The sequence below is a fragment of the Epinephelus fuscoguttatus genome, linkage group LG13 (genome assembly GCF_011397635.1).
Source record: "Epinephelus fuscoguttatus linkage group LG13, E.fuscoguttatus.final_Chr_v1".
Classification (NCBI taxonomy): Eukaryota; Metazoa; Chordata; class Actinopteri; order Perciformes; family Serranidae; genus Epinephelus; species Epinephelus fuscoguttatus.
Window position 1 is genome coordinate 14,195,490 of NC_064764.1, and position 23,707 is coordinate 14,219,196.

The following is a 23,707-nucleotide window of genomic DNA, read 5'->3' on the forward strand; positions in this document are numbered from 1 at the left end:
AAAAAACATTAGGGGCCAGCCCCAGAAGCCAACCCCTACCCCCACGCCCCCACTCCCACTCTGCCCCTGGTATTCACACCAATAACACTAAGTCAAGAGGCAGTGCAGCAGGGTGACAACTGACCTAATCGTCAGAGGTGAACATCAGGTTTTGCTGCTGTTTTGCAACTCTCTGGATTGACAGTCCACAACTGTAAAAGGAAATTAATTGGAAAGGCAAAAATGCTTATATTCTCCTCCTCCTGCTGACAGGCCACAGAGTAACACAGCAACAAAACATGTTGCATTTCAAGATGTTAATGAACTCTTTCTGCAAAAGCCCACAGTTCATAAATGCTCCAGCGACAGATCACATGCACATGAACTACACAGCTGGATTTGACAATTTCCTGACTCTTAACTGTGCTCATCAAAATAGATTTTGGGTAACAAAGGAAACAACACATTTAAGTGGGTGAGACAAAGGAAAGCACTGAAATTCTAAAGGAAGCATCTTCGCGAGTATCACAAAATACCTCCTGGGAAGCACTGAGCACCACAGATTAATGACAGTGTTTCTTTAGTCCGTCACATCTTTGTGGTGGGGTCTGTTGCGCATGTCAGAACACTCTACTGCAGCCTTACTTTGTTATTTAGACTCCAATAACAAAGTGAAACAAGGGTATTTTCATATAATAATTGACCAGTTTCACCAAGCCTATATTTAAATTGAAGCATCTAAAGTTCTGGCCCAGTGTCATTGTCCACTGCCTCTTTAACAATCTCATTTCCTACGATCCAAATGACAGAACACATTTTCAATTGTGACGACGCCACTGCAGGCATCTTCTCTTTCAAGCGTAACAGTTAGTGGAGGAAAGCGAAAGAGGAAGATAAAAGGTTGGAGAGGCGTCCTAAAGCATAGATGGTATCAGGTCTTTTTCTAGGATCTGTGCTGAGAGGGGCGGACGAGGATCAGCAAGCTGCTGATGAAGACGTCTCTGTTCCAGCAGGAAAGAGCGGCTTGTGTTCACTTTAATTAGAGCTTTTGCCGAGCGCTCGCACATAAAGCGAGGGAAAAAAAATGTCTTTCATGTGCTGTAAAAGGTTCAACATTAAACATGCTACTATGCTAATCCAGTTAAAGCACATTTCCTTTTGATTATCACAGTGTTGTTTGGTAATCTTGTGTTTAAAAGAAAACCAGTGGAGAGACAGAAAAAAGGAATCACCTCAGCCTGACACACACATCCATTAACATGATCATTAACAAGAAACGATATGGATAACGATCACCCTTCCTTAAACTTACATCTCTCATCACACCGATTTAAACAACAAAAAATAACCTGGGTGTCTTCAGACTGCTGGAAAATGGTTTAATGGGTTAATGCAGGCATTCTTGCAGACAACAACTTCATCTTTTTTGCTTCCAAACAAGTTTCAACATCTCAACATGACTGAATGATGAGTAATATCATGTAAAAACGATGCTACTCTTAATTTACAAAATCCTCTGAAGTGTCGGTCACACCACACTACATACGAGACGGACTGAATAAACATGACAACCCCCCCATTCAAACACAGAATAACATTGCCAGTAGAAGTGATGCTCAGCATCCTACAAATATCCAAGCATGTTAGAGGAAATTTCTTTGCACATACTCAATTCATTTAATTCTGCACAAAGATGTCAGATAATTGCAGAAAATAAATGGTTAAAAACAAAATTGGTACTTGGACACTTTCTTTGACAATAACATGACCATGCATTAGTCTCTCCACTTTTAGTTAACCACAATATATTGAGAATATATAATATTTGCAAGTTGGCAATACTAAAGGACAGAAATTTTCAAAATTTAATCTATAACAGTTCACAGACGTATGATCTGGAATATGTCATTCAAATGGGAGACTGAGTAAATACTTCCAATGTCTTAATATATTAGGGCCAAAGTATAGACACGTTTCTGTCTTACATGTATTATAAGGATTGACACTGTGTTCTCATAATGGCAGATTACAATTTTTCCCCACAAATATGCAATAGAACAGACTTTCTTGTACACTGGTCTTCTGAAGATGGTTCAACTGTCATTTACATAGAAATGGTGCCATCAATATGGGGCATACACATCTTTTAAAAAGTGTAAAGAACTGACCTTGCACTGAAAGTGTTCATGCTTTTTAATGTCTAGTCACAAAACGGGCTAAACATTACAAATATATAATATTTCCCATTTAGTTAAACCTTTGTTACGTTCCTATAGAACTCCATATCAAAATGACTATTCATGGGAACTAGTGCAACCTGGAGGAGGCCTGGTCTTTGTGACAAGGCAGGCACAGAGTAAAATAGACAAAGTACTCTGGAGCAGCTCCAGAGCAATGGCAGATATATTAAGGCCATTTTTAAAATTACAGGAAAAAAACAAAACAAAACAAAACAAAACAAAAAAAACAAACAGTAGCGGACAGCTTGACTTGCTACCCGGGCTGAACGGAATTCAGTTGGGGCAGCAAAGCAAGCACGTAACACCAAGTTTACCAATTTTTTCACCCAATCCACTGTTGTCAGTCGTCCACGTGCCAGCCTCCCCAAAATCCCTGGCCAGAAAGCTCCACTCTTCTTTATTCAAGTGTGTTCAGTTTTGGTGGAAATAAAGAGTGGTACCCTCGCTAGTCCTTCCTTTGTAAACCCATGCTTCACACCTCCAGTAAAGTCCTGGGGCACAGTCAGGCAGTCAGGACTGTTTTAGACGCTTCCTGGGAAGACCAAAGGGTGGGCACTGTGCTGAAGCCAGGGCACGGAAGGCCTCGGCTACCAAGTGAGGATGGGATTGGATCATTGACTTCCAGCCTGCAGTCTCCATTATGTCTGTAGCATGACTGTAAGCACAGGCAAAATGAAGTTAACACTCAGACATGAGAGTGTGCACATTAAAAATCAATAAACATAAATGAGATCGTAATGACAAAGCAAATAAGGGGCACTTGATTTGTAGGTTGCGTGGTAAACTTGAAAAGGGCCATTAGTGCTTTCTGTGCATAGGTTGAAATAATTTAGGAGTGATACGTCTTCACATTAAATACAATAAAACAACATTTCAAGGTGTCCTCTGACAATGCACTACATCATCTGAAAGAAAAACTTCCCACTGCGACCACCTCCCTTCTTTTTAAAATTCTACAAATATTCCATTTCCAGGGTTTATCCAGGTATGAGTCTATTAATAACTTGGATACAAAGATACGAAGCTTCAACTTGAAAAGGCAAATAGCACTGTCTGCCTGGGCTAAAACAATGAATTCTAATGCATCTGGTTGGGGGAAGAGATAAGAGTGTGTTATTAATCTTGTGTCACATATATCAGCTAATTACATACTTGCTATTCCAGTTCTTTCCATCTTTACAGCCCAGCTGTCTCAGGACACTGCACCTATGGCAAGGAGATAAAAAGGTAAGCATTCAGGGCTGGTAAACAGAAATGGCAGCAGGAATTTATCACTGGAGTTTTTTTTTTTTTTTTTTCCACGATACTTGCCTGTTGATAAAATCTATGGCTTGTGCTTTGAGCTGCTCGGCACTGTGCAAGTCTGCTAGGATGAGGGTGTCGGCCACATTCTCCACTGAAAGGCTGTTGCACAAGGCCTCTTCACACATGACCTTTAAACGCTCCAGAGCGTACTGGGGTGGGGGGAGAGAGGGGGACACAAAAAGTACTGGTTACACCCTGGATGCAAGGTGGATCACCGTGGTTTGAGGTTTTGTCTCAGCTACTCTGAATACACATAAAAGCTACAGCTGCAATCAGTTACTAAAAATTTTAAGGATTACTACTCTATTGGGATATGTGGAAAAAATGACCAAGACCCAAAATGTACAACCAGCAGGTTCCTGCAAGACATACTGCAATGAAAAAACAAACAAACAAACAAACAAAAAAAAAAAAAACCCTGACAAAACAGGAATTAGCCAATTTCATCACATGGCCAATGTGATTTATCACTTCAGCAATGATTGGAATGATTTGTTTTGGGAGGGGGAAGTAAGGATGTTGCTTAACTTTTAAAAAAAAATGTCAGTGTCTAGAAACGATTTAGGAGAGATCACAGGATGCTTCTTTTTACTGTCCTCCAAGAAGTATTGCTTTACACATAAAGTTGCACTGATCTGAAATGCAACCTCACATGAGCTGCAGAATAGGGTAACAATATGTGTACATCCATTCGCAACATAACACATGAAAGAAAATCCAAACTACAGACTGAACAGCAATATAAGACTTACTCTTGGAATTCTCCATTTTGTCCATATGTAAGGGCCCTGTTCATCCCTATGAAAGTTGCTCAGTGGTGCATGAAGTCAAAATGGTTCAACTGCCGCATGTAAAATTACCTGGATCATCTGCACTACTTCCACACTGTGTGAACCACAGAGCAGGAGAACTAAAGACCTCCCCCAGCCAAGTTGGCTAATTCCAGTTTAGTGCTCAGTTAACTCAAATGGGGATAAAACGAGTCAACCGTGTGCCTCTTCTAGACTTTTCAGTTGCTATCAGACCAAACAGTTAAAATCCCGATAGCAAAGTTATTTTGCAGGTTGCAACACTCGAAGAATTAATTACACTAATTCACAGACGTCTTTTTTGCAGTACAAGTCTACGGGAAAAAGTCTTTTTGGGCTACTGGACCATCATGTGATGGTGTAATTATACTGTTTGGCCACTAGGGGTGTGAAGATCAATCTATCTCTATCGATATACCAATTTAATGATCAACAATCAATTTTTAAATTCTGTGTCACAGTTAAACAGTGCCAGACAGATACTGGCAAGCAGCCAAGCAAGACAGTAAGGATAACGCTATTTACTCATGAATAATTCAGCAATATGGAAATATTTTGGATTTCGGAGAAAACGGGTCAACAGACAAAACACGTCATATGTTAAAACACTCAGGGAAGACAATATAATTGCCTCGCCCGGCATTTCACTCTGCTAACTTCTTGCCGCAACGCCACAAGTGAGAAGAAGTATTTAATTTATTAAGCTCTGAGTAAAGGAAAACTCTGCTCGCCACTAGGCTAATCTATGCAGCGTAAAAGTGACCTGATGTTATCACTAATTTGACACCATACCATGTGATGACACACAAATCTTAAACTACCAAAAACAGAATAAATGTTAAATGATTTTTTAAATAAAAACTCAAATTATTATCTTAATTATTTTGGTAGATTCGTCCAAGTGTTAAACAGTGTTTAGAAAGAGCTAGTTACTACTTAGAAAAATAGAGTTGTATCCCAAGATAATTTCGGGGCTAAGAGCTCAAATAATCACAAGATTTATCAGGTAGCATTTTTGCATAGCATTTTTCTGAGTAAAATTCAATGAAAACAACTGGCCAAACAAAGCAGAAACAAAAGGAAGCTTTTCTTCTACCATCAAAAAGTAGTGGAAGGTGGATTTTTTCAAAACATATTGGCAGAGGATTCAATTACTTGGATACTTACTTTATCTGCAGCTGCCAGCAAATTGTCTGCCATCTTCTCCAAGTTTGGGGCTTTTCCTGTATAGATGAAGCCCATCATTTCCTTAAAGACGTCTGGGTCTACGTCGCTGATGTCAACACGGTTCTGTGGGGGAAGATAGAAGGTTTTTGTACAACTTATTTAAATTTGGCAACTGAGAAAAATTACATAAAAGAAGACTCATTACCACTGAGTCAGACTGAATGTTAATTTCAAACATGACAAAAGCATTTTAAGCAATACTTAGTGTACACATACAAAATGTAGCACTGTCTTATAGTTGTAATAAATACAATTTTGAGGATAACAAGAAGCACCTGTACCCAATTATTCTTACCTTTTTACTCTCCTCCATTTCATGTTCAAACATAGCATTAAAGACCGGTGACCTTGCTGTCAAAGAAATAAGTTGAACACGTTAATATGATGACATGTATATATTATACATTTTATTAAGCATGTTTGCACACCAAATTTGTAGTTTGTATTCATCAACATCATCTCATGTGATAAAAAGAGGAGCTTTGATCTTTGATTAAACAGCATACAAAAAAAAACAAACCAAATGGATAAAGCACCAAGCATCAGTATCAAAGTCTGACAGTCTTAAAGTCTTGCTAAATCCGTATTGCTGCCACTCTGTCAGCATTTCCCCCTGACCACTGCAGCTGCTGCCATGTCTAATGGAGACAGGCTGGAGAGGAGAGCCAGCCTCTCAATCTCCTGCATCCTACAGTCATCTGGGTCAAGCAGGGCCAAGCAGGGGTAGTGGGGATTAGCACCCACTGCAGAACTAGGCTGCTACAAATCAAGCCAGGAATACAGAACCTCTGTAGCCTTTCGAGGTGCTTATAGCGCTCCATGAGAGGCCATTAAGAAGAGGCATAGACATGTCTTGCCAGGGCCATTTTGGGGGCTCCTCTCCTGGTTGTTGCTTGCTTAAGTGCTGGGGCCGGGGATGGTCTTACCTGCAAGGATGGATTTGTGGGCTTTGAACTCCTGCCCTCCCACATAGAGGCTGCAGTCTGTGAAGCGTGAACACTCCCACAGGTTCCCTAGGTCATCAGACAGCTGACACTCTGGTACCTTCAGCATGTTCATGTTAGACTGGCCCGAAATGTTAACAGAGTCCTGGACAACGCTTACCTGTACATGAAAAACATCACACAGAGAAGCACCATGCTGAAGCAGTCTCATCAAGGATAAACTTTATAACAAATCCAACAGCAAATATGTTTTACTGCATTGGAGAACAGTCTAATTTGTTTTTAATTTGCTTCTTTTTAAAGCATATTTTCAAGACTGATGAACCTGCAGAGGGAGGGACTCTTGCTTGCAAAACACAACCACTTGAAACGAAAATTAATTAACTCCGCTGAAACACCTAATTGATGAGGAAAGGCATTTTGTCTTTAATTTGAATGCAATTTGTTTATCAAAGTGGCAATTTCCCTGAAATTGTTGAATCTCTGTAACTGCTGTTTGGCACACTGTCTGGTCCTGGCAGTATTTGGCCAAATGCATTTACATCAAAATCCACTGACACTTCATTTAACTTGTCCCTTGAAAGAACATTTTACGAGACATTCATTCTTCTTGACACACTGAATTCAATTATTTCGAAAACAAGCACCATTGTAAATGATTTAAGATGGAGGAAGCATTTCACTTCCTAAGAGCTTAATGTCATTGGAAGCAAATGCCAACAGTATGTTTGTAGTTAAATGGCATGGCAGCTTAGACTCAGGTGTAAACAGGTCATAACAAGAATTAATAGACTCTGGCCTTGATTCACTTAAGGTTACACTAAGATTGTAAATGCTTCAATCTGACCGTGATTTGCTTTTGACACTTTGATCGAAGAATCAATGCTGAAACAGCTCAGTAAACACAACAGCAGCTCAGTAATGTCATACCAATATGCAATGATGAGGATAAAAGAGGCTACAGAAACCTATCAAAATACACCAATTTACATTAGCCCCTTTTGCACCAACATTTCCAGGAACTTTTATTACCAGCAATTTGTTTACCTGGGTAAAAAAGTTCCTGGTAATCTGTGTGGTTTGCGTTTCCACCTCACCTAAAGTTCCGGAAAATGTATTCAAATTAGCATGATGACGCAGATGATTCGGCGTGTGCCCTGTATTTGGCTCCGCCAGCTTGGCTGGTTATATGCTGGTGTAGAGGGTTGGGGTTGTTTGTCTCAGCCAGTTTAAAGTTTAAAAGTATTTTAAGTTGGGGTGTCGGTGGCTTAGTGGTAGAGCAGGCGCCCCATGTACAAGGCTGTTGCCACAGCGGCCGGGATTCGACTCCAGCCTGTTGTCACTCGCTGCTGCATGTCACTCCCTCTCTCTCTCCCCCTTTCACACTTATCTGTCCAATCAATTAAGGACAAAATGCCCCCAAAAAAATCTTTAAAAAAAAAAAAGAAGGAAAAAAAAGTATTTTAAGGTAAGTGTCAAACTAGGTTAGTCTACATACAGACAGCTGACATTAGAGCTTATTAGTAACAATTCGCTATCAGCCGAACTAGCGTGTTGTCCTTGTGTAAGACATAACCTTAGTGACGGTGGATGAGAGACTGTGATGGAGCATATTGAATATCACTGTCTACATGTTTACATGTTCATGCTTGCTGAACACATGTATTGATAAAGTATTGGCTTCTTACTCGCTAAGGTTTAATGTCACTTACAGTAACGAGTGTAGCTGACATCAACTCGAGTCATTTTCGAGTTATCTTCACTGTGTTTCCACCGCGGCTGTTCAGCTGTTCACCGGTTACTGTGTCGCGTTGGTGTGTGTGTGGATGTGTGTGTGTGTGGAATGGATCAGCGCGGCACAAAAGAACTGATACCGTCAGCACTCATCAATACTACGGTCTTTGACAATACAGCCCCGGGGGTTAATTCAGTACCGGGTTTCGGTACCCATGCTAAATCAAAACAGAAACAAAATGAAGCTTGTAGAAAGGAAATTAAGTTTGCAGACACACTGACACAGAAGTGCGGAATGCTGTGTGTGTGTTCCACCGATCAGCGTTCTTCAGCAAACAGCCCCACCCCTCAAGAATTCTGGGTAATCTGAAAAGTCCTACCCCCCTACTAGGTACTTTTTTCAGGGTAAGTTTGGAGATGAGGGAAAGTTTTTTACCTGGGTAATTTGGGTGGAAACGCGGAGGTTTTTCAAAATACTGGGTAAATGAGAAAAGTTCCTGCGGTGGAAAGGGGGCTACTGAAAAGAATAACCCTAATGAGGTTTTAATAATTCCCAATTAATGACAATGGCATCCAAAATTTCTATACTATTACTCATTATGTAAACCTGTATCATTGAGAGTACAGCTAGTTTTCTAATAATTTACCTCAAACCTTGAGATGATTTCTAGTTCATATACATACATCCAACTAGAGCTGTAACTAACAAGTATCTTTTAATGTTGATTAATCTGTCGGTTATTTTCTCAATGAATCAATTAGTTATCGGTCTATAAAATGTCAGAAAATGGTGAAAATGTTCATCAGTGTTTCCAAAACACCGAGATGATGTTGTTGAATGTTTTGTTTTGTCCACAACCCCAATTATTCAGTTTACTTATACAGAGTATAAGTTATTGCAGCTCTATATCTACTGGATAGTATGATTTATTCCTTAGACCAAAAAATGAGACTAAGAATTGAGAGAATGCTGTGTGGCAGATGAGGAGAACAGATGAGAAGGAGAATGTGTGCCTGTCCAACCTGTAACCCTCAAATGAGTCACCAGGTCAAATCTCCCATTCACCCATCCAAAGAAAAAAAAAAAGACAACTTTTTTTTGTATAGTTGCATGTACCATTTTACACTATTATCTCAACTACAAGCAAGGAAAGTGTGACTCTGCCTTGTCATTTCCAATTTTTGCAAAATTACAGCATCCATCAACAAAAAGACATTAATTTGAAGAATAAAAGGAAAGCAACAAAATAATTACCTCACAGAACAGGGTTAGCTTGTCATCTGGCAAGAGTCCATTGGCTTCATCGAGGAGGAAATCTCTCCTTATAAATTTTTTGAAGCCCCAGTCTTTGCCTTGGACAAATCTATATGCTCTTTGGCTTTCTGTAACAAGAACAAAATCATGACGAGTCTTAATATTGCCTTTGTTTTGTTTAAAAGTCAAAGAAATGAATAAAGCAGAGGTATAAAAAGAACACCAAATATACAGTATAATTAGAGGTGTTGACGCTCTGATTGCCTGTACCCACCCATCGCTTTTGTCTCCTCTCTTTTAGCATTCAACAAGGAAAACTTGAACTTTGCTCTGACTTCACTTTTTGGACAACTAACAAGAAGTAAATACAATGACAGATAATCTTTGCTTTCATCATCAAGTCCCTTTGGATTGACTCGCAGACACCTGGCAAGAAAACAGATAAGATTGCACATCAGTTACATGACAAACTAGAAGGAAGACAGTCTTAACTACTTTTATCACATTTGTCAAAACAGAAGACTCTGACGAGCCTTGAGGGGTGATTCTCTTTTGCTGTGAGAGACTGTGTAATTATCACTTGTGTGAAGAGTTCCCACAGTAAAATAAAACATGCAGTGACATTCATGTTTGTGTTTAGGGAATACGAGAACATAACACTGGATGAGATAGAATTAGACAGATAGATAAATAAATGCAATAAGTTAATGATATTTGTAAGCATGGAAGTGATTTTTCAAAACTCTTGCTTACTAGTAAGTTTAGTACTAGTTTACTTTAACTGTAAACTCTGCAGTTATTCATAAACTATTCACGATTTTCACATCCTACAAAAACCCTGAAAATAAATGGATTACACTGAGAGGTTTAGCTTGAATACTAACCATTTCATCTTGTCATTAGGGCCAGAAGAGAAGGTTGAGCTCTTCAACACCTCCCCCATTTCTTCTCTGCAAAAACTAAAGTTGTTTATGGTCCACATGTACGAAAACTTCACAACTTTGACCTTGGGACCAAAAGAAACATGCAGAACCATCAGAACAACACATCATTCAAATCCCAACTCAAAACCCACCTGTTCAAACTGGCATATTCACTCTAACTGGACACTGTGCACTACACTTGTTTTTATGTTGTTTGCTTTAATGATGTCTTACTGATCTTTTATCTTATATGCTCTGTAAGGTGACCATGGGTGACTTGAAAGGCACCTCCAAATAAAATGTATTATCATTATTATTATTATTATTATTATTATTATTATTGTTATTATTATTATTATTATTCATAATAATAATAACAAAGCTTTTTGGATTTTTTTTAAATCCAGTACAAAAATACTTCAAGAATTGTGTGGCCTGACATGACAGTTTGACCCCAAATCAAATGATTGTGAAGTAAAATGTTAAGACTGACTGTCTTTTTTAGGGGCTGTGCAGATTACAGTAACTTATGTCATTCCAATACAGTATAAGAATATAAAAGACAGCGGGCATTTTGACATGTCACAGTAGGAAAATCACAAGCGTAAATAATACAATGAATGATGGCTGAACTCTATTTAGCTGCTTTAGCTTCAGGGTCCTGGTACTGTGCATGCTGGGGCTGGATGGAACAGAGTCATTTTTATGTTAATAAAAACACCTAGAGCTGGGTATCAATACTCAGTACCTTTGAGATATTGCCCTATTACCACCTGAGCTTTTCTTACTACAAAAAAAATCAAATTGTCTGCTGCAAAGAAGGCCTTGTAACATAAAGAGAGGAAAATAAAAAGCTGGGAATGAAATGATATGAAATGAAGCTATCTAAAATAGGATCAGTTCTATAACTTTTTATGTAAAGATGATGATTCAGTGAGTTTAGTTATGTCCATACCTGTGTGTAACACCAGCTCTCTGCCACAGGTCCACTTGACATCTCCCCAGGAGGAGGAGGGGTGGGAACCCGTGACATCACTGGCTTCGGGGTACCACTCACTTTCGTCCTTAAAGCACTAATCATTCCAAGAAAACAATAAGAAAAATTATTTTTGCACCAATTAACAGCATTAATTATGCATATGAAACAAATTCCCCTATTTAAACAGTCAGAATAAGCTTTTAAAAAATGATCAAGATAGTTAAATCCTTCACATTTTTGAATCTTTCTGTATTATATTTGCTACAAAATGTGATGCAAAAATAGTTTGTATTCTCACGGTGTCCTGAATTCTTATAATTCAATAACACCTGACATCAAATTGGTAGACTGGAAATAAGTTTAAGTATGTGACAGGAAGTTAATTTGTTCTACTGCAGGTTTTAGTATGTGCAGTGATTATTTTTACAACCGTATCCATGGTATATATTAAACTGTATGTTCTGTGTGATTATGTAAAAACCAGTGCCCACTTAGATGTGGAGAGGACTAATGACACAGCTTCCATCATTTCATAGTGCCTGGCCATGTGGCCATATAAATGCCCATCTTCACATCTTAAGCAAAGTTATTCTTAACCAACCAAGACAATTCATCAAATGACAGCGTTGACATATTGCATACAAGGGTGTGTTTGGGTAGTTATGGTTGTTAAAAAAGCAAACAAGAAACCAACATCCAGTAGATGAAAACAACTTTCATACCCTTGAAGGCGAGAAGATGTAAATTTAAGGATAGGTCTGTCTTGAAACAACAGTCAAGTGCCCAAATAAACATTTATACAGGTCTTTCTTGCTATAATCACTTCTCTAGTTTGCACTGGCTATTAAAAGATACCCACCTAATGTACTTTCACATTAAATGATCAAGGACAAAATGAACAGTCCTGTGCAAAAATACATTCTAAAGTTTATCTGAAGCTAATATCAGGCTTAGCATTTTGAGTTTAACAAATCAAGTGGGCTTCTTTTATAGTTATAGCCTTTTTAGTTTGAAATTCCCTCTTTGTGCACAATGTGCACTTGATGAGCTGCAATGGAAGGAAAAGCCCCTTTTACACTGTCTGGTCAAGGCGGGAGTATTGCGCCATTATGCTGCCTTGCCATTCTGTATAAAAAGGTATGATCATGGATGGAGGGACAGAGCTTTCTCGTCTCTGACCTGAGGACGGAGGTATTAACAACACTGAAACAACATCCGGATAAAGGTGGCAGCTGGCAGAACAGGATCATGGGTGTCAAGGCTGTGATGTTTTGATGACATCTTATGCGTGTGACCCACAACAGGAGATTAAAAAAGTAGCTGATAGCAGCTAGCAGCTAACTGACGACACACGTTATATGTCATACTAGAGGCCAACACTGTTGTGTTACACATCATGCCCATCACGCCACTTTTGGTGCAATCCCGCATCTGTTTGAAATCACACACTGGAGCAGCACAGTGCCGTAGTCGCTTGGTTCTGTGTAAAAATGCAAAGGCAGCATGAAAAGGAACTTCACAGTGGCCCTAAAGCGTGATCTCTGTGTAAAAAGGGCTATAGGAACAAACACAGGGAATTTTGTACTGAGGTTACTTTAAATTTGGAGCCTACACACTCGATTTGTCTCTCTCAGAACGCTCCTCATATCAGCTGATATAAACTGTGGAATATATTTTCACATAGAACCAAAATTGAAGATTTGGTCTCCATAACATGCACTGAAAACACATTTGGAAGGGGTCTCTTCACAGCCAGTATGAAAACAAAGAACAATTACAGCAAGTAGCCTAAAACCTTAACGCTAGAATGCGCACTTGACTATTGTTTTTTAGATAAACTTTAAGATAGTGAAATATTCCTTTAACTTCTAAAAACTTTAATACCTCACACTAAGGGAGTTGAAGACAAATCATGCAAAACAACTGGCTGTTCTGTTCAACTTAAAACTTTTGAATCGCCATCAAAAATGAACAACACTAGACAGAGTGAAACCCTTTCTGAAATTGAAGCTAGCTCAATGAAAAGATACAGACCAACCACACACGAGTCCCACCACGAGTGGGGAAAAACCCAAAGTCCTATCTATGTGTAATTTAAAATACTGTTTACAATAAATTATTTTCCTTTTAACAATCCCATTTGTAATCATAAGATATTCTTTACATACACAAAGAATGATAATATACATGTTATCTTCCATACCCAACATGCACATAAAACTGTCAAACAAGTGACTTTAAAATAAGTAACAGAACACTGTGATGGTGGCAAACAAGACAGAAAATATGCCACAAATCTGGACTACTGTCAATCACAGTGGAGCCGCTAAATGTATACTTGAGTTTATAGTGTGATATTCAAGGGATGATCCTATACTTTGTATTTAGTTTACACTTGTGCAATCATATGCAAAGATATTCCAATAACTTGAGTATAGTCTATCTGATTAATTTTATTAATGAGCACAGGCAGAGGGTCATACATGGACTGCTATCTACACAGTTTAACTAGAAACACATAGTGGAAAATCAACTTCTCATGTCATACTTTTGACTAACTGGTGAGGTGAATTCGACAGTTACTAAACAGTGCTGTTCAGTAACCCCCTAAGAGCCGAGCAGTCAGCTACGGGCTTGGCTATGGCTAGTAAGCTTGTGCAGATAATGGTGATTAAAGCAAATGCAACATGTTGTTTTAGTCATATAACCACCATTTTTCATGTGGAAACCTGTCAATTTTAGCTAACTTCAGCATCACAACTGTTAAGCCAGCAACATACCATACCCAATAAAAAACTGTTATATTCACAAAGGCACATGTTTGCTATAGCAAAATCACATTTGCAAGACTTTCATGTTCCCTTCTCACTTCACACTGAGGGGACACATCCCCTCATGGAGTGTCAGCACATTTCATTTTATCTTTCGCACAAAGTGAAGTTCATATCAAAGCCTCTAAACCCCTGTCATCCCTCTGATCAAGCCATCTGAGAGTAAGGTATTTCTAATTATTCTTAAAAGGTATAAACTTGGTCCAGAATTTTGAACATTTTTGGGCAACTGGCAGAGAATGATAGAGACAATTGTATCTTTACTTTTCACATATATTTTAAAAAGACTTGACATGTCATGGCTTGATTCAAGGATCACAAATAAAATGTCCATGGCAAAATGACAGGAAGGCCAAGAGGAGATGGCACCTTACTGCTCTTCCACCATATCTCTTCCCCAGAGTTCACTTTCTTTCTGTGTAAGTGTGGCACCATATGACTAGCAATATACATTACAGGACCCCGGCTTCTAAGAGCAAAACCAAAATCACATGTAATATGACTGTTTGTTCCGTGTGTGTATCCACAGGGCCACTTTCCAGCTTTTGCATTTGTTTACATTGAAATTCTATCTAATTATTTATGATTCTGTTTGAGGTAATATATATTTGAATTATGACACAATGCACCTATGACAAAGCAAGCATAGTATACATATGGAGATTTTGTGTCTTTGCTTGTAAATCACATGGGATGGAGGAACCTGAAGCTAATGAATATAGCAAGTACACATTTGCTTGCAATGACCAGGTTAATTTGTTTTGCAGTACACTGCAGCAACTGAACCACCTCTAGCTAAAATGAAAAACATGGCAACTGAATCATGCAGCATCTGTAAAAAAATTGAAACCTTCTCATCACCTCTTGAATGGCTGAAATGTACACAGATGCAGTACTTCTAAGTTATCACAGGATCCTTCATGGTCCCATCTTCATGTTCCACTCTAGGAAGAAAAAAAAACACATTCATAAAACATAGAAAATAGACCTGATGGAGCCATCTAAAAGTAATTAAAGTTAGCCACAGACGTTACAGAAGCATCTGGCAATAAAGCCATAGTTCTCACAATAAACCAGAACTGTCACATCTATCAAGTGACAGAAATTATCCAAGTGACAATAAAGTGACACAGCTAGAAAATTAGAGCTTTCAAACCAGCCAAGAATGCCACGTTATTAAAAACTGAGGGCATCAGGTAACGTTAATATAGCAAATTGATAGTCGACATTGGTAGTGTAGGCCTTAAGCATGTTGAATGTTAACTGGATTTTTGTAATGCTTTATCTTAGCTATAGCCTAGCATGTAACCGACTGTTCGGCCTAAAAACCAGTCTGTTAAATTAGCTAATTCAAAATGTACCTGGAATTCTGTTTGGCTAACACATTAGCTGGAGTCGTGCAACCTCGCCTTATACACAACAGAAACGATGCTATCCGAAGGGGCATCTAGTTAGTTTCCATTAGTTGAAAGTTGAGTGATCACATCTTTAAATAGCGTCACGTCTTACTTTAGCCTAGCTATATGCTATTCAAGATGTGAGCGGATGTGAGTAACGTTACCCTTACTATAAAACATCGAAATCACTAGAAAGCAACAGCTCCATATTAGCGTAACATCAGCTGAAGTGTCAACACTAATTTCCAAACCATCATCAATGTTGCCTCACGATTTAACTTCACCAGACAAGCCCTGCCTTACAATTTTAGCTATGTTAGTTTACACAACATTAATAATCTTAAAGAACAATTACATTCCGCGAATCTGTCAATTCATGTGCAATACGTATTTAGCTAGCCCAAGCTAACATAAATGTTCTCACTAGCAAGATTAATGATAACTTCACTTTAGCCTCAGACCGCAAATGAAGCTAACACTGGTCAGCTATGTTAGCACAAAACATTTAATAAAAAATATCTGTCCACACATTGCTGGACTTACTTACAATAGTTACGTTACTCATTGTTGCAATACAAACTAGCTAAGGATACCTCAAGTAAATTTGTAATATGCTGTTTAGACCCCGCATTAGCCGGTGTAAAACAAAGGCCCTTCACTGATCCCTGTGACAGGATGCTAACAAACCAAGCTAACACGCTTTGGTACAAAATACTGGTGGGAAAACAACGGCGGCTAACTAGCAGCTAGCCAAAGCTAATCTCTGCACTGACTGCTCACAAAAAGTTTAAAAAGACATGGTGACGGCGTACCTTTCAATTTCATACTTCCATATATATCGAATGACGCATATAGCTTTGTGTCACAGTCGCTCCTTTCACCCTCCGTCACTTTAAACTCTTTTTCACTAAGTCTCTTCACAAGGTTTCTTTGTCTAATTTATATCTGTGCTAGCTTACATCTGTCTAGCTGGCTGGTAGCTTAACGGCTAGAAAATACACCTACACCGCATGCGCGAAATTTGGATAACATCCTGCTTCATCTCTGCACTGAGCCACACAGCAGCAACTACAACAATAAAATAAAATAAAATAAAATAAAATAAAATAAATAAATAAATAAATAAATAAATTAAATTAAATTAAATTAAATTAAATTAAATTAAATTAAACAAAACAAAACAAAACAAAATAAATCAAAATGAAAATGAAAATAAAATTGATTATGATCATGATTATTATTATTATTATTATTATTATAAGTAGTAGTAGTAGTAGTAGTAGTGTTTGTAGTAGTAAAACAATTTTTATTGTAGTTTATTTATTTATAGAAGTTTATCCTGGTTCCAGCTGGACCTTAAAATACTTCTGTTCAGTAACGGTGGAATGTAACTACTGTACATACAGTACTGTACTTGAGTAGAGTTTGAGGTATATATACTGCTTTTACTTCACTATGTTTCAGAGCCAAACATTGTACTTGTACTTCACTACATTTACTGGATAGCTTTAGTTATTTTGCAGATTCATATTATTATATAAAATAAGATTAAATCAACTAATAAAATATAATGTGATATTATAGGTTAATAGCCAGATTGAGTGTTTTTATTTTGATATTTAAGTACAATTTACTGGTTAAATCTACATTTTGCAACAAAAAAAGTAACTTTTATCTATGCTTTGTATCATGTCAAGTCCCACTTATTTGTTCACTCTGCAGTTTAAATAAATTATAACAAAAATTTAAAGTTTAAAAAATGTTTTTGATATTTATGCTGGTTTTAAGCCTCAACATTAGGAAGTTGTGTCTTTCAGGCAGGCCCTCACCTCTTTAAATAAATGTTTTAGCATCAAGTATAAGATTAAGAATTTGGATTATGGTCACTAATATTTTGGAAAGGGTTGATACAGACATGACTTAGGTTAGAGCTTGAATGGATGTAGTCATTAACATGTGACATGAAGGTCCTCATATCGTGAAGTAACAGTGAAAAAAGTAGGCCTATATGCATGGAAGAGGGTGGGGGCTCATCATCTGCCTATTATCTGTGTATAATACTCCATCTTCGTAGGCCAGAGACACAGATATAAATAAAAACGGAGTCTTGATATTATGTAGCTTATATGATAGATGAAACCCCCAACTGCAGCTCATTCTCAGCCTGCCTTCACACTGTCTCTTCTGTCTGCTTCTGATGTTTCTCGTCTAGCAAACACAAAGCAGCTTGGGGTAAGCCATTCTCTGAAACAATAGTCTATAATGGCTCCCTGTAGGCCTGTGATAACTAATTCCCTTTCAGATGGATGGACACTGTTCTGCAGAATGAGCGATAAATGGCTCCTCTGCACCAATCAGTCCACATTCATGGACAAAGTATGCTACAGTCTGTGAATTTGTGCACTGTTCAGTAACGACAAACACCAAAACACCTATGGAAGCCAGTTTGGGTTTGGTCAAATATAAACACAGTAGCAAAATGTCACATTTTGATACTGAAGCCCACATCAAATGTCTTTGATATCATAGTGAAGATCCTCTGACCCATCTTGAAGTAGAAGGGATGGATGATAAGATCACAGTTGAAGAGATACAGGGATGCTTATCAGAATATAAATCAGTTTAATTTAAGGGCAGGGAAACAGAATGCGCTGAATGTATCCACAAACAACATCGTCCAACAATTCAAGAAATAGAAGGCTCAGGATTAATCATTTAATTGCATTTATCTGCTATTCTTTTAAAAGCGATGACATTGAATTAGTGGGTGTGGAGCACAGCGTGAGCACCTACATACTATGCTGGGTTTTTTTTCCCACATGTAGTTTGATTGTCACATTTCTATTCTTGGTGCATGTTTGGCTTCAGAATGAATAGCACTGAATACCTGTCTTGTGTCTGTCCCATTTGATATGTTCATCAAGTATGAATAGCCCTCTGCATGGATATCTCCATAAACAATGGCTGTGACAGCCCTATACCTCCAACCTATAATGCTGTTCTAATTAGACGGATCTCAAAATACTACTGATATTATTCCTGACAAGTTTTCAATGCCTTCGATGATGAAGAGTGATACAGACAGAACTTATGAGCAGCAAGAATAAGGCTGCAGTGACGAGATGAGCCCCAGTGACCTTATCAGAACACGGTCATACAGATGTCGAGAGAAAAATTGAGTCTGGCATTAGTCACACACTTTTTTTCCCAGTGTCTTAGAAATAACGTCATAATACTGAACAAAGGAGAGGGTGGAAGAGCTAAAAATTTCCAATTTCATCTATTCTGATTAAATCTAAGCAATAAGATATATGGTAATGATGAGTAGATGTAGTCTGAATAAAAGTTCTGTATTCACTAAACTTTCCTATAGAAATCACACAAAAAGAATAATATATTGTGACGTTGCTTGCCTTATCTACATCTACATTCATACGTTTGCAAGACTGCTTTCAGAAACCTCTATCGAGATCTGTCTGGAGATGAATGTATTGTTATAACTAACACCTTACACAACGCACAACATGAATGCATTGCATTCTGGTCTATTGAGTCTAGTGTCATTAGCGAAATGCATCCCTCGGTCTTGTCTGTGATCATTTTCTCTGTATAAGAGTGATTCTTCAACTATCCTGATTTTTGTCTCCCTGTCAGAAATAAGAACAACAAAAACACATCCCTTTTTTTGTCACATTTGATTGACACCTAAAGGAACATATACAAAAATTAAATGATAGATCATTCATTCATTCATTTTTTTTTATATATAAAATGTGCCATTTTATGCTAGATTGCGGATATTAAACCCTGCTTAATTTTTGAATTAACCTAAACATTTTTCTAATATTAAATTCAAATACAAAAGATACATAAATACCAAGCAGCAACCTCTGTGGCTGAAAAATGAAGCTAACATGGAAGTTCCACAAACTGCAGTTCTTTGAATAGCCATTTTAGGCGGCCCAACTTTACAGCAGAAATGAACATGTTTACAGCCTGGTACAAAAAATAGTTTTGGTCTCTATAGCTGATTTCCCCCTTCATGACAGCTATAGGGGAGAGTGGGGTGAGATGTGCCAGTTTTTACTTAAGGTGACTTTAATGAGAGGGCATGGCAGTAATGCCTCCAACTAAAATATGTACATATATTTCAGGAAGTGGGGCATCCCTGGGAACAACCACTTTGGAACTTAAATAAACTGTTTAAAAAATATGGCTTTCCAAAAAAAAAAAAAAGTGGTCTTGTGGCACAATTTGCCCCCGATGCGGGGTGAGTTGTGCCTTGGGAGAAAATACGTTGGGGTAAATTGTGCCATTGATTATTGAAATAAAACAGAACATTTTCATCTCATATACTGTAATGCTATATCAAAGGAAGACAAATTCAATACCAAATTACTTATTAAAGCTTTTTTTAATAACAGTGTGATGCACACACTCTACTGGCCAGGAGTTGTGTGTGTGTGTGTGTGTGTGTGTGTGTGTGTGTGTGTGAGATATCATTTTAGTGATAAAATAATACAATGTACAATTACAATAAAATAATATGTTAATAATAAGCATCAGTGGGGGTGAGCTGTGCCACTGGCACAACTTAACCCAGGCCTTTTGGCACAAATCACCCATCCCCACCATTTTAGCAAACTTGTATCATCCAGCAGTTTACATCATGCTAACAGTATAGTCTCATGTTGTAGCTTACTAAAGCACTAACTCATGTATGAAATGTTTTCAAACTTATCTATAATTGTTCAGACACAACCATCAATAAACCATGATCACAAAAAATTCACTTTGAAAGGCATAAAACAGTTTAGGCACAACTCTAGGGGGGGTGATTATTTTTATTTATACTTTTCTAATCACTCACTCGTTTACATTGTATTAAAGCTGCTCTTATCTTTCTTGCATTTCACACAGCACTTAGAAAAAATTTGAACATCTACAACTCCCGCCTCCCTCCAAAGTCTCCAAAGTCACCCCCCCCCATTATATCCTCATTATGTCTATGATAGACGTAGGCGTTGGCAAGGTAATGTTAGATACACGGAAGAGGAGAGCGAGTGTAACGTTACAACCGAGACAGTCAAACACAACCCCGGTGTTTTAAAACTCAACCGCACTCAGAGATGACTGATGAGTTTTAGAATAAAGTTACAGTGCTAACGTTAGACAGTAGCGTTAACGTTACCGTTAACGTTAAGTGGAAGCGCACAAGGAAGATAACGTTAATGTTTCAGAGGCTACGCTACAGTAGGCTAACGTTAGCCATTAGCAACTGGATGCTGTGTTGTCATATATAACATTATAGCCTATGTTACATTAGAGGCAAACTAAAAATACCTGTCCAGCAGAAACTCTGTGACCATCTCGTCCCTTTTTAGCTCAGGATGAAGCTGCATCGGTCTTCCCCATCGCTCGAAAGCAGAGCCGATGTTGACCAGAGTTTTGGCTCTTGCATCATCAAGTTCTCAGTGTTGGTTTTTTCTACAATATTCTCTACAATATTCAATATTCTTTCTTTTGCCAACTGATTTCCCCGTTGGAGCGGCTGGAGGTGGAAGCGGTGGTCCGCATTTGTTGCCATTGTTACTAGTTTATATCCACAAGCATCCCTGTTACTCAGGGGAGGCAGACAGGATGCTCGGCCAATCATTGCATTCGGTCTGAATGCAATGATTGGTCGGAGTTTTCTTAGAACCATAACCACAAAGAAAAGTGTAAAATTTCCAGAAGGTAAGTGTCGCTTTAAGGCTTAAAGTTACGCATGATTAAGGGCGGGCCACTTTGCCAATGGTGTCCTCGGCTTCTCAATCAGGTCCAGCCCTGACTCCTCCACAGCTCCACCCTCTTGCCCAAATATAGTCACTTCCGGCTCCAAAAACCCAAGATGGCTACCGCCGAAGTGCCAAACTTGAGGCTTCAAAACAGGAATCCACAAACCAGTGGGTGATGTCACAGTAGCTACGTCCATTATTTTTGCAGTCTACGATAAATACCCATGTTAATTAAATGTATCACGCGTTTGTATTGTCTATTTAGTGTGTGTCTTTAATGCTAATACTAAAACAGATATCAGCAAGCTAACATATCATATGCTTTTTTGAAAATTTGACAGAATGCCATTGCCACAACTTTTATTTCCATCACTTTGTTTATTGTGATGGAAATAAAACATATCTTAATGGAAAGGACAATGCCAGTGTTATGTTACTGAAAATATTATAGCAATACATTTCGCTGATTGTGTCAGAATTTCTAAAAGTGTCCATAACGGTTACATTTCAGCACAAAATTGGGATTTTAAAGAAGCCCACATGTTTGATGCCGATAGTGTGACATCAGAAGCTGACATTCAGTGGTGATATTTGAGCTAAGTATTATTGTCTATATGTGTTTTATATCTGGACATAAGAATATACACCACCAAACATAATACGCTCTGAAACACAGCATGTACTGCACATAGCTTTGATATGTTTTAGCAGTGAATTTTTTATTTGATTATATCCCTGAAACAATGATGAATCTAATCCCAACATCATGAAATGCACATAATTCTGTAGGCTGTCATTAACATTGTATCACCTTGAGTCCCCTTGCCAAACTAATCTGGTGTACAGAGGATGTATGGAATATTTCATGAAAAATATGCAAAGTGGAAAGTGAGTCTTTCCTTTCACTGAGAAGATCCTTTTTTAATCTCTGTGACATCCAGTGTGTCCTTTACCTCATTTCAGTGTGCATCAGAGTTTTGTGTTGACACTTGTTTTTGAAATATGCACACCTCTCATCTATTGCCTGTATTAATGACACTAAAATGTACGTGGCATATTAATCTTTTCATTTGGTTTCATAAACAGCTAGAAGTTGCTGTAAGGTTTAGCATGTTAATATGAGAGATGCCAGTCCTGTCATGATTTTAGCTACATCTCTAGTGCTCAAGACTCATTGCTGCAGTGTTTTTGCACCGTGAATCCCAGATCAGTGTTTGACTGAATTTATTTTGCCTGTTCTGCTATGGTGTTTATTACTGTTCCTCCCAACTATACCCAGTTTTCCTTCTAGGTATCACTTACCTCAAAGGGGGAAAAAAATGGAAATACATCACGTTGCCTCAGGGAAGCCCAGTCTCGACTATCATCTCCATGAAACTGAGGTGATCTTTTTTAATGCACAACAAAGTACAGCAGCAGCGGCCACAGAAGTCAAGCAGCACTTCTGTGTCTTGCAGTACTGTCAATTTCACACATGGGCTGCCAGTCAAGAGCAGAAGTGCTCATAATCCACGGACAGATTTCTGAATAACTTCACACATAATGAGCTTGATCCAGTGTAATCCATTTTCCCCCCACCAGCCATGGGTATGGCTCTTTTAATCACAGTAACAAACTTTGTTGGATGTGTAGTGCAATGTCACACTGATGGTGAGACATCAAAGGTTCACCTTTTTGAATCACATTGACATTTCAGCCCTTTAGTCACAAAATGTTAAGTTTCTAAATAAATTCCCCACAGAAGGTCACTTCTATTCACTAAACATAAGGCACGAGTTCATTTTTGTTGCATGTCACAGATGAAAGTCTGTGTTTGAATTTTATTCAGATCATTTCAGAACTGAAATCCACAATACCACTCTCAGTGCCCATATTTGAAATGTGCAGCTCCATTGAGCCTGGGCACTGGACCAGGACGCCTATACTTAGATGTAATCACGGAAAAAGCTTTGAAAACCTTTTTTTCCCTCTTATGACCTAAACTCTCCCTCTAATGAAAAGAGATTTTGCCTCCTTCAGTGAGTTGGTTAGATTTTGCTAACTGAGCTGTTCAGCAGACAGTGAAGGTAGTAGGATTCCTGTGTGGCTATGTATTATACTTTGTGAAATAAAGTGAATGGCCCAAACAAATCATTTATAGCACATAAAACAATGTAAAGTTACCATCTTGCTGAAGCTGTGAGTGACACTAAACCTGTTTTACAATGTGACAATTCAAAACTAAATTTACAAAATTTGTGACGTGCCAAATATCTCTGGGTTATAACACCAGAGTTGGCAGAGACTGAACTGTGAGGGGGGTGCAGG

General features: G+C 38.2%; 1 protein-coding gene across 1 annotated transcript; it reads right to left on the minus strand.

Annotated features, from left to right (window-relative positions):
• Positions 1-1,337: 1,337 nt before the first annotated feature.
• spopla (speckle type BTB/POZ protein like a) lies at positions 1,338-16,614 on the minus strand. Its single transcript, XM_049594675.1, has 12 exons — positions 16,436-16,614; positions 15,088-15,170; positions 11,372-11,489; positions 10,378-10,499; positions 9,768-9,919; positions 9,494-9,621; positions 6,487-6,664; positions 5,856-5,911; positions 5,501-5,623; positions 3,531-3,673; positions 3,372-3,425; positions 1,338-2,874 (listed from the first exon to the last, which is right to left on the minus strand). Exons 3-12 carry the CDS (start codon positions 11,447-11,449, stop codon positions 2,730-2,732), a joined length of 1,179 nt encoding a protein of 392 aa, XP_049450632.1. The 5' UTR covers positions 11,450-11,489; positions 15,088-15,170; positions 16,436-16,614; the 3' UTR covers positions 1,338-2,729.
• Between the last annotated feature and the right edge of the window lie 7,093 nt (positions 16,615-23,707).

Excerpts from the sequence above, each read along its gene's own strand:
- spopla (XM_049594675.1), bottom strand. The coding sequence starts at position 11,449 with ATGTCACGGGTTCCCACCCCTCCTCCTCCTGGGGAGATGTCAAGTGGA. Across the intron at positions 9,622-9,767 it reads AGAGGAGACAAAAGCGATGG|AAAGCCAAAGAGCATATAGA; the intron begins GTGGGTACAGGC and ends TTCTTGTTACAG. Across the intron at positions 2,875-3,371 it reads GGAAAGAACTGGAATAGCAA|TCATGCTACAGACATAATGG; the intron begins GTATGTAATTAG and ends CTGTGCTTACAG.